This window comes from Trachymyrmex cornetzi, unplaced genomic scaffold (genome assembly GCF_001594075.2).
Source record: "Trachymyrmex cornetzi isolate Tcor2-1 unplaced genomic scaffold, Tcor1.1 scaffold92, whole genome shotgun sequence".
In the NCBI taxonomy this organism is placed as follows: Eukaryota; Metazoa; Arthropoda; class Insecta; order Hymenoptera; family Formicidae; genus Trachymyrmex; species Trachymyrmex cornetzi.
Genome location: NW_017300267.1, coordinates 1,602,039 through 1,614,726, shown reverse-complemented (window position 1 = coordinate 1,614,726; position 12,688 = coordinate 1,602,039). Strand labels below are relative to the sequence as shown.

Here is a 12,688-nt window from a genome sequence, read left to right as displayed (position 1 = left end):
TATTTATAATGTAAAGTCGCGGGTTATAATTTACATTAATGTAAATAGAATAAATATCTTAGTGTGTACAATATAGTGTACACGCAATTTTATTGAATGATAAATTCTGTACGACAACGATAACTTCAATATATCCTGTCAATATAGGGGAGATATAATGTTATTAATAAATTCAGATAAAAAAGCGTATAACTTAATCAAAAACGTAACGAGTTTTTTAAAGCTCGTTTTTTGCGACATTGAGCTAAAGAAGATGTATTTGTTACTAAAATAGAAAGCTGCTTGATAAAATGCAATATAGCTAAAATACATACAAGCATATATAATATTTTTTAAAAACGGATTAAAATATTTTCGATATGTACTATATAAATGCGTCGTTTTTATTTGAGCAAAGTGGACATGTGCAAGCATATTGCAAGTCTCCCAGGAGTAGATTGTGTATATTGTGGTTTCGTGGATTCCCAGTATATCTCCAAGTATCTCAGAATAGAACCACGACCTCGAAAGCTTTTGTTTTTAGAAATTAAAAGCTCAACGGGGACCAGCGATGTTTACATTGAAAAATGTACGTAGGATGCATTTCCAATAGTGGTTACAGCAGGATATTACATTTTACAATCTATATTTTTATGTTATCTTTTTAGTTATTAATCTTTCGCAAGAAAAATGCAAACGCTTACATATACGAGGATAGTTTTCGACCTTACAAAAAAAACACATGATATTTGACAATTTTTTTTATTTTTCAACAGTCTCTTTTCAACTCAATATAGTTATTCCAACGATATTCTAACTTTTTTTATATTCCGTCTGTGTAATACGATTTTCCTAAGCCTTCAAAATAAGCACTAGTTTAATCGATTACTTTAATATTTGAGCCAAATCTTTTCCCTGCGAGATTTCTTCTTGTTTGGAAAGAAAAAAAAGTCACTAGGGGCTAAATCTGGTGAATACGATACGTGCGGAACCAATTCAAAGTTCAATTCATGCGATTTTACTACTACATTTTTGATAGACTGTTAGCAAATGCGGCATCGCAGTGAAAGCATTTTTATATGCAAATGCTCATGTATAATAAGATGTGAACGCGATCATTTGAGATGTTTGCAAGCTCGCGCACTTTTACTCGTCGATCATTCAACACGGCATTACAGGTTTTTTCAATGTCATTAGTCGTAGAGGTTTTTGGACAACCTGAACGTTCATCACACCATTTCTGGACGTAACATTTAAATTCAACAGCTCATTTGTTAACGGTTGAAAAAAATGTGAAGCCTCTCCCAAAATTGAATCTAAGCTTGTTTTTCATTTTTATTGGCATTAAACCTTTTAAAACAAAGTATTTTACTGCGCGACATTCGATTTCATCTATTAAAAAAAAAATCAAAAGTTGGTTGCTTTATACGACCAAAACAAAGTAACTAATAAACACCGTCTGAAATTTTGACAGTAACTCTCTGCAGGATCAAACTTGTCAAAAATTATAGCAGTTTCATACTTCTGGCATCATCTCTGTCAGGACGAGAACTTTTCAAACTACCTTCGTACATACGCGGCTATAGTACGAAAACGTTAAGCACGTCTGAGAGTAAAAACTTCAGTGAGCCAGATGTGTCCTCGCTGTGCTATCCCAGCGAAAATTATTCGAGAGTATACTAAGGCAGAAAAACACTTCATTTTCACACGAATGCGGTGTACGCCGAGTAAGCGCGGTTAATACCGGCCTTCACATGCAGATAGTTAAGTCCTGGGGTTGCACGCATGGTTTCTCGTATCTTGTACGTTCACAGAAGCTACGGCCGTAGGTACTCAGGCTCTTTTGTTGTCCCGAATTAAAAGCGCTAGTTCCGAGTAGTACCTTAATTCAACTTATTTGAGGAAATAAATGTTGGTACCTGTTGCGTTAATGCGGCTAAAAGCGAGACAAAAGGTCAGTCGGTTTTTTTCACATAAATGTTTGAAAGTAACCGACTCTCGCATCGAACAGGTACGTAGTGCAACCCAGTAGATCTCGTCGACAAACGGATAAGTAGATGGTCAAGAGGAACTGAATGGATGACTGGACACTTGGACAGTCGTAACTGTTTTCCTTCCGTGACGTTCTACCGTAAAGTCGATGAACCGTGAAGATTTCGACGTACGCTTTCTGAGTTCAATTGATCTGGAAGATTCAAGTGTCACTTGTATGCATGATTCATACAGACGTTTAAGTTGTCTCCACTTAAACCAAGTGTACTTTTCACGTTAAATCGTTATTTAGTTCCATTGGTTATCTTTCGTTGCGTATAAAACGTGGACCTGTCGTGTTTGACGTAGATACTTTGATTTTCTTTTGTATATTTAGTCAGTTTAAATCGATAAAGACCGAAGGAATAACGATCGGATATTTTTTCGTTATTTAAACCGCTGGAATTTTTCGAACAAATTTAATTTTCACGAATATCAGTTAGCATACAAAGACCGAACACGTTATACTGCGCTTTCGGAAGCAAAACATCGACTGATGAGGAACGTATAGAGACACACAAGCGGACCGTATTAGAATCCTTAGTGCACCTCCAGCACCGCGGTAAACGATTAATTGCGTTTACAATTCGCGCAGGTACCTGTTTGCTTACAACCGTTACGCGTTGTATTGTGTAGCTTTATATATACGATATATGTAAGACATTGACTAACATATCAGGTATCTTCATTAATTCTTGGATTTAATAGAGTTAAGTTATAAGCTAATTTTCGATGAGATAATCATGATTTGTGTAATTAAACTTGGCTAGCTAATTAATAAGATATGCGTATTCTAACATAAAACTTTTTTCTCAACTGTCATCAATAAAAGATAATGAAAACACAGAAAATAGAAAATATCGTAACAATCATGATATCGATAACGATTATTTTTATTGTCATTTTAATAGCATTGAAATAAATATGTTAAGAATGTATGGTATAATAATATGATGTAACTTTTTAAATTCCAATTTTCGGTATATACATCGCTATCGCGTTATTGTATATTATTGCACTTCTCTGTTATAACTATGAAAGTCTACTCCGCTTCCGTAACCACCACGATTCATGTAATTAAACTTGGCTTGCAACTTAATTAATGACATGCATATTCTAACATAAAACTTTTTCAACTACCATCAATAAAAGATAATGAAAGCATAGAAAGTAGATACTATCATAATAATCGTGACATCGATAACAACGGTAACTATTTTGATTATAATTTTTATAACAATGAAATACATAAATATATTAAGAATATATGGTATACTTAATACATATGATATAACTTTTTAAACATAATATTAATATTTGTACAAATACGCGCAGTAGTAATTCCAATTCCCAGTATATACATCGCTATCGCGTTACTGTATATTATTGCATCTGTCTGTTATGACGATGAAAGTCTACTCTGCTTTCGTAACCACTATTGTAGCACTTCACTGTGATGTTACTTCAAAAGCAAAGTAATGAATCCACCCGCTGAAGTAAATAATCGGCTTTCATGTTCGTAGCAGTCGTGGCGTCTTCTCGCATAAGATGCGAAAATCACTCGCCCCAAAGTTTCTCCGGGTAGAAGTCGACTGAGCGAAATTTGATTTGATTACAATTATAAATTCACGGCGAACAATCTTCTTTCCCCTCTTGCTACCATCGTTTGCATTGCCTCGCTCGTTTAACTCGTGTTGCACGACGAATAACGTTTCGCTTGTTTAATCGCGTTCTGTAGTAAGGTCTGAACACCATACCGTTTCAAGAACGATGATTAAACGGAGAGCAAAACATGCAATAATCTTGTAGAAAAAATATTCTTGAAGATTTACAAATTGTGATAATTTATAAATTATCAAATCTTCAAATTGTCGGGATTTTCATCTCTATTTTATATCTGTATCTTGTATACGTTTTATACCTCAATTAATCTTGTAGAATTTTGTATATCTTATCGATTACAGTTTAATTCGTTTTTTCAAAAAAGAATCATAACCTTTCAACAAAAATGACAAATTATTCGACGGTGTCACGTTTGATCAATCGATGCATTTGTAAAGTTTCTCGTTCATGATATACATGTACAGGGTGTCCCGAATTTAAATGTCAAAACTTCGGGAACGTGTAGGGAATCGATAAACTAAGAAAAAAGTCTCCTTTAAAGATATGCCCGTTTTTGCTTCGTTTTGGAGAAAAAGAAAATCGTAAAAAAACAATGTAGTTTTTATTTGTGTACTTATTTATTACTTATTCAATTCACATTGTCATTTGCTTAATGTAAATATCGTTCAAAATGTTTACTTTTTGCAATACAAGCAATTGCATCTAGTACGGACAGCTCACGTTGCAGCCAAATACTCATCAACGTAATGACTCACCGATCCGACACTCTTCTGTCTGGAAATCGGTTCGCATACTCTCGCATCGCCTCTCTATGACATTACCTTTGCAGAAATCATACATGAAAACCATATCAGCATATTCAACAGAACACATATTGTAACAGGAGTAACTCACTCAATGACTTTTGATGAGTAACTAACGGATTTATAGGAGAAAGGCAGAAATGTGTGTAAACAAAGTTTTCATCAGAAAACGGAATATTATTGTTTTCGTGTATGATTTCAACGATGATAATTCAGTGCGAGAACGAAACAATTACTTTTGTCCTTTTTTCAAAACAAAACAAAAACGAGCGTATCTCTAAAGAACTTTCTTTCTTAATTTATCAATCCCTTACACACTCCCAAAGTTTTGACATTTAAATTCGGGACATCTTGTATGATATTTCGTTACCAATAATATTACTGTTGTAACGTTTATGGATTATATGGAAAAATCAACTGCGAAATCCGATTAATGAGATGCATATAATATCAGAGTTTTCCGTTATTTTACCACCAATAACTTATCAGTAATATTATCTAGAAGAGTATTCTCGATGGCGTCATGAAATCATCATGTAACGACCGTAACATAAGACGAGTCCGATTCCGCATTTTTAAGGGACAGTAACAAAGTTTCCTGCCAATTCCATCTTTTGACTTTGCAGATGGGAATTTGAGATGAAGACCGGCGCCGATAATGGCTTGTTGCTCTATAACACGGGGCAATCATCTTACGCCGATTACCTCGGCATCGAGCTGTTCGAGGGTAAGATTCGGCTATTGATGAACAAAGGGAATGGCCCGACCGAGTTGACACATGGTACCTTGGTAGCTGACGGTAAATGGCATAGCGTAATCGTGGATTTCAATCCGAGCGGCCTTGGTATCGCTGTTGATCATCACGAGAAAACAATGGCTCTGCCTTCCGGCGGTAATCGGTTCCTCGACTTGGCAGACACATTGTACATCGGCGGCACAGAGTTAAATAAACGCGCCCGAGCCTTAGGCAAGGGTCTTCGATCTGGTGACGTTAGTTACAAAGGCTGCATACGGAACATGGTCCTCGACAATAAGGACCTCGGTTTACCGGACGTCAAGGTCAGCCAGGGTATTGTCGTGAGTTGTGTCTGGGGATATCCGTGTATCGAGGCTGATCCCTGCGTATCCGGTGCATCCTGCATGCAACTGGGTGTCAACTCATTCAGGTGCAACTGCGACCAGTCGCTATGCATCAAGCCGAATTACGCCGAGGACTATAAGGTAGATCAATTTTAATTGAGTTTCAATGATGCTCCACCCACTTGGCGAGGGTTACGTTGCGGTTGTGAGCTAATTGTGTCACCGGCAACTAGCGTATGGGTTTACGGAGACGCATAGCTAACTTAGTCAAGACATTGTTTATATAAATTAGTCTTGAACAATCATTGCGAGTAATTAATATGAAATACAATTAAATTTAATTTTACAATTAAAAACTATATAAATAAATCTCTCTTGGAACATAAATTCAAACATATACTAAAAAAATGAGCTATTACAGCCGCGCTGGTTGATAAATGCGATTTGTGTGACTGGGATTGATGAAGCATCAATAAATTTTTTTGCCAAACGTTTCGATCCTTATTATGTCATCTTCAGTGGATATATTTATTAAAAAATTATATATACAACATAGGCTGATACAGTCTCTTGTAATATAGCGTAATATAGAGTGTAATATAGAGTGAACGTTGTTTCTCTTTGTACGTGTAAAGACTTACAGATATGTGTGCATGTCGTATTTCTGGTTCGACAAACTCAAAGATACATTGGCTTCATTGCCATAGCATATGGACAATTGAATCATTGTATGTTATTGTTTGTGCATTACAAAAGGGACACGTACAAAGGGGAGCAACGTTCACTCGGCTATATTATAAGAGATTGTATCAGCCTATGTTGTATACATAATTTTTTATTAAATATATCCACTGAAGATCACCACAGCAAGGGTCGAAACGTTTGGCAAAAAAATTTGTTGATTGCTTCATCAATTACACAAATCGCATTTATCAATTAGGGCGGCTCTAATAACTCATTTTTTTAGTATATGTTTGAATTTATTTAATTTATTTGCATCTCTATTGCACTGATATCTAATAATAAAAATTTAAGAAATTATGTATATAGCATATTATTCATACATATATACATATATGTATGTATCTGTATACAATCATTATTATTAAAATAATAAATAGTTTAATAAAAATAATATACATATATGTATATGCAATTCAATATTAATAACATCTATAATGTATATACATAAGAAAACATATAGTACAGATGTTGAAAATATTGAGATAAAATTAATATCTGCGTTCATAGAATGAAGAATCGATATGATGTGTTTGCAGATGTACTCGAATACTACCCTCCCTGTAAATTTGGAAATTCTCTCTTTGAGTCCTATACTAGTTTCTGAAGGGGAAAATGTGTTGGTAACGAGCGAAAACATCGCGATGGTATTGGACATCGCCAAATACGGCTTGGAAGAAACTGATGTCTCATTTACCTTAGTGACACCGCCAACTTACGGAACGTTGGCATTAGATCTTCTAACATCCCGAAATGATCATTCCTTTACGTTGCAAGACATCAATCAGGATAAGGTAATCGCCTAATCAGCTACTCATCAATTTACTAAATCCTTTAATTAACGTTTAATTCCGTTTCAAACTCGTTGCTCGATTGTAAGCCTGCAATCACAAGGATTGCTGCAATATTAATCCACCTGTCGGTTACGATAAAAGTCGAAATCACCGAGAAGTTTGCGGAAGCACGTATAAGAGACGAAACTCGGTCGACATGCACCTGACATTAATTAATATCAGGTGACTAAACGCGGTCAGAGCCGGCTGGCCGGGCATGGGCCATAGAAGGCCGGAGAAACATGGAAATCATGTGTTCTTCCAGTTCGTCATAGGACCACGCGCTGCTATACATAGTACGCGCCATAAGGACTAACTTTAGAATCGTTAGAGGCGGGAACATGGAGGGTCGGCCGACTTGCTCTCACTCGCTCATTCGCCCCTGCTCCTCATGTTACCTACACTCAATTTATCTAGCGACAGTGCTCTATTTATAAACCGCCCGCGCCACCACTCATTAATGGTTTTTCGTTAAAGATCGCGTAACGCTCGCTTTTTATTCGCCGCCCCGGCGTCTGTCGTTTATTGCCAATTGTTTTTCAATCGTTAAAAAAAGAACGAGGAAAAAGCTCGCGTCTTCCCCTTGTCTCGACTCGGATCAACCGGGGACGACGCCCACTTGATATGCTAATCGACGATTTAACTCCTGTACTCCTGTCGCTCTAATTAATTTTCAACCGCGGTCGATCTCGAGTGTTAGATCAAACGCTAGAAAGGATAACACGGAGTCAGGTACTCTGACGTACTCTCCCATGATTAATTCTGATTCTGTAGCACGATGTAGTGTGTGTTTGCCGATTGAGATTCTCGTGAAACAGCGAGCTCTCGTACAAGTTAAGGTTCACACATTCCTGGTTGTACGGTTACTCCTAACCGATATTGCGATACATAACAGATTATTGATACTCGAGTGATTTCTTTCGAATGCAAATTTTCTTTACCAGATTTTGCGCGAGTGTAAAAAACGCGATCAATTACCGTGTCGTTTGTTCTCAATTTTGCGATTTATTAGTAATCGTTCTAACAGTAAAAGTAATTCTTTAAAACCATGTTAATTATCGGAGTTTGCTATATGTGAACATTGCTATGTGTTGGATATGATGTACGGCATTATCCTTATGATAATTGACTTCTCCAACAGATACAGTACATGCATGATGGTAGCGAAACCACAGAGGACAGCATGATTCTGGAATTGACGTTGGTGGCCGAGACAGGCTATATGCTTCCAGGATACCTCCAAGGACGCCTTAGGTTCCCTCTTCATGTTAATGTCACTCCTGTCAATGACCCCCCGTTACTCGAGATACCGACTGCCAAAGTGCTGCGTCTGGCCCAAGTAAGACACGAAAATAAACTGTAAGCTCTTCTTCTTTTCTTTATCTAGTCTCCCAGCAATGTATTTATCATGATACGTCACCGACGACAATGCGCGATAATTCGAAACACGTTACGTTCGGTTTAGCCGAAACAACCGGCAGTTCATGCCACTCAACTAAATCAATTAATGGGGAGGCCATATGAAATAGTAGCTTATTTGTGGCTCGTGCATCTTCGGAGAACGTGGCAATTTAGCCGCAACGAAATCGATTTAACTCGCTCGCGCGCCGGTCATCGCTCTTAATTAACTGCTCGTGTAAGCTCGAGGGTATGCGCGCGTGTATATCATGCACGCGCATAACGCATATTTCTTTCAATCTGGATGCAAATTCTCGGAAGAGTAATAAGCGTAAAATACAAAGACGGAAATTATAATTACGATATATATGTTCATTTAACCTAATCCATACCGGGGCAATTCCAACGCACTAAGTACGCTACAGCCATTTTAGCAAATACGAAATGGTATGTAGCAAATACAAATAGTAAATAGTAAGTAGTTGTAATAATTAACTGATTGTTAATTACTTTTTTAAACTCTCTTACAAAAATGTACAAATAAAAATAATTGTTATGTTAAAACTAGTGCGTAATAATATTAAAATTAAAACAAGACCTTTTACATTGATTCACTATCCCAAATTATTTTTCAATAAAAAAATTGATTGCTAAACGAATGTATTGATATAAAATATCAAAGTGTGTATTCGCTATATCTCGCTTGATGCGTTTTACGTCAGCGCGAAAATAACAGCGCAATTTTTCGCCAATTCGTTGAATCCTTTCATTCAATATGTCTGTGCAACATTCGTCGGATGATCTCGGGCAAATATAAAATGTGCGAAAAACGCTGATATTCACAGGGTACAAGAAAAACACTGACCAAGGAGTTAATATGGGCCATAGATGCTGACACTCCGTCGGAAATGCTGATTTATACGGTTTTACGAGCAGATACTGACGCGGGGCACATCGAAAGAGTTACTTATCCATTTCGACCTATCGACACGTTCACGCAAGCCGAATTAATGCAAGGTCTCATTGCGTATGTGCATCGTGGAAACGGTAACAATACATTACTATTAATCCCCAAAAAATGTTGTATTTTAAATTAGCATATTTATTAATCGTTTTATGTTGTGGTTGCAATACCTTTTATTTCAAATCTGCAAAACCGTAATGTAAATGCCCGGCGATAAAAAATATATGAAGGATTATATTTTCATCGAAAGCTTTTATATGAACGAAACATTTAATTTTTCAGCTAAACCAAATGCAATGTTGGGTTTACAAGTGAGCGACGGCATCGAGAGTAGTCAGCCAGCGTATTTACGCGTATCGGCTTACCCGTTGCAAATCAAGCTGACGCACAATACTGGTCTCATTGTGGTACATCGTTCGTTCTCGTACTTGACACCAGCGAATCTCTCATTCGCCACAAATTCGGACGACAACACCATCGACATTCGTTACGACGTCGTCTCGCCGCCACAATTTGGTGTTTTGCAGAAATTGAAGGACGTCTCTAGCAGTTGGGCAAACGTAGACCATTTCACTAGTCGGGACGTGGAATTGCACACCGTTCGTTACCTTCATAACGTCGGCAGCCCTAATCAGGACGAGTTTAAATTCCAAGCAAGCGTGCGCGAAGTAAAGACTCAGCAGACCTACGACTTTCGTATTACTTTCATCGATCTAGAGCTGAAGGAGACTAAAAGAGTACCTATCAATCTCACCAATATATCAAACTTCACTATCACGGGCAACCACTTGAAGTACCAGACGAATCCGCTAGTTACATCACCAAGTAAGATCGTTTTTACTCTTATAACGGGACCAAAATATGGCAATTTATTTCTGTTCGACCGTAAACTCGTGGCAACTGATACCTTCACCCAGGAAGATATCGAGGCCAATAGACTGAGCTACCGTCTATTCAGACGATCCTATTCCAATATCCTCGACGAAATCACGTTTAAAGTTAACGCACCTCAATGCGTCGACATACATGCCAATTTAAAAGTTCGATATTATCTTGGCAAGAACAGCAAATCGCTTGAGGGCGCGGAGAATTTGAAAGTTGACGAAGGCTCGAAAGTACCTCTGAGAATCACACATATGAATCCGAAGGAATACGGTGTATCCTCTTTGATATACAATCTTACAGTAAAACCAAATCATGGTTGGCTCTCCATTGCGAATAGTTCGATATCGCAAAATAAAAAAAATGTCTCATTTTTTACGTTAGAAGATGTATTGATGCAAATAGTATATTACGTGCACGATGATTCCGAGACTAAAGAAGATTCTTTCGAGTTTGTGGCAATGTCCATGGACTCCACGGATTTTATGTATGTCGGGAAATTTCGAGTCGAGATCATCATGAAAAATGATAATCCGCCAGAGCGAACAATCGATAGAATTTTTCACGTTGTGTTGAAAGGCGAAAAATCAATAACCAATAAGGATCTCGCATACATGGATAAGGACATTGGTACTAGAGCGAGCGAACTTATTTACACCAGGAGGGATGCTCGAAAAAGTGGGTTGTACAGAATGACTAATCCCTCGGTACAAATACGTGAATTTTCGCAACAAGATATCAATGAGGGTGTGGTACTCTTTCGACATCAAGGGGATGAACACGAAAAAATTGAATTCGGTATCACTGATGGTCACTTTTACAGGACTGGTGTTCTTGAAATTCAAGCCAGCCCGCCATACATCAAATTACGCGAGAACAACGGTTCGGTCGTTCAATTTAACAAGTCTGTGGTGCTCCAATCGAAAGAATTAGAGGTAGAAACGAATGTGTATATTACAGAAAAGGACATAAAATACAATGTGTGGGAGAAACCGAAACATGGTATATTGATGAAGCATGGCAGAGAGTCAAACGGTTTTACAGAGGATGATCTGAAGCACGGTAGTGTGTTATATAAGCACTTGGGTGGATCCTTAATAAAAGATACTTTCAGATTTAAAGTGTTCGTTAAAGGCGCAGATGCAGAGGGTGTGTTCACGATCAAAGTCTATCCAGAGAGTTATTGGGAATCATTGATTATTCAAAATAACAAGACGATATTTGTCGAGGAAGCCACTAGTATTCTGTTGAATCGAAAAAGCCTCGAAATAATGCATCCCAAAATATCGCCAACTGAAATTGTCTATTTCATGCGAGAATGGCCGCAGAATGGCTATCTAGATTTACAAATCCACGATGAGCATAGCGAGGAAATGAGAGAAGAGTACAGCGGTAACGCTGTGAAGCATTTCGAGCAGAATCTGATAAACGATAATCGTGTCTTTTACGTTCAATCGATTATGAATCAGACGAACGATCGTTTTGTTGTAGACGTTACTAACGGTATTACATGGTTACGCGGACTAAGTGTGAACTTCGTGATAGTGCCAGAGAAACTCTACGTCGAGGCAAAGAGCTTTACTGTAGTGGAAGGGAAAGACGTGATACTAAGTGAGACAAACTTCTTGATTGTGACGCCGTATTATGCTGGCAAGGTATCGGATTATAGAATAGTAGAGAAGCCAAGGCACGGTACGATTTTTGATTCCACGAAGAACACTCAGGTAAAGAAGTTTTCGCAAAAGCATCTAAACGCTGGAGTTATACTGTACAAGCATAACGGAGATGAATTTTTGAGCGATTTCTTCAGGATGGTAGTTACTGCTAGTGATAAAATAAGCGAGCCCTTTGATGTATCGATTATTGTTCAACCCGTTAATGACGAGGTTCCTGTGTTAGTAAATAGAACTAAGCTAAATGTTTGGCAAGGTGGTTCCCTTATTTTGACATCGACAAATTTAGCAGCTATAGACAATGACACTTCCCCATACGATATAATATTCAACGTTACTGGAGTAAGAAATGGATACATCTCGTTAATCACTTCACCTGATGTGGACATTTATAATTTTACGCAGAGCCAAATTAACGAATCACAAGTCGTATTCACACATACGAGTAAGTGTTTACAATATTTAGAAATATTAATTTAAATAGACGAGCTATCTTATAGAATTTTCCTTAATTATATACATATAATAACAATAATAATAATATAATATAACTTTGTTAATACCAACTAACAATAACATAATTGTTAATTCTAATTTTTTACTCAACAAATAACCGTAATATAATAACACATATCTATTGTACGTAAGTTGAATGGGAAATTTTAACTAACAATTGTATTA

General features: G+C 37.2%; 1 protein-coding gene across 4 annotated transcripts in view; it reads left to right on the top strand.

Annotated features, from left to right (window-relative positions):
* Positions 1 to 12,688, top strand: part of kon (chondroitin sulfate proteoglycan 4-like protein) — a 51,187-nt gene that overhangs the window by 33,422 nt on the left and 5,077 nt on the right. For all 4 annotated transcript variants that reach the window (XM_018520667.1, XM_018520664.1, XM_018520665.1 and 1 more), the window contains 5 exons: positions 5,063 to 5,657; positions 6,797 to 7,051; positions 8,232 to 8,429; positions 9,334 to 9,535; positions 9,735 to 12,452. In XM_018520667.1, coding sequence (XP_018376169.1) covers positions 5,063 to 5,657; positions 6,797 to 7,051; positions 8,232 to 8,429; positions 9,334 to 9,535; positions 9,735 to 12,452 — 3,968 coding nt within the window. The remainder of the gene's footprint in view (positions 1 to 5,062; positions 5,658 to 6,796; positions 7,052 to 8,231; positions 8,430 to 9,333; positions 9,536 to 9,734; positions 12,453 to 12,688) is intronic.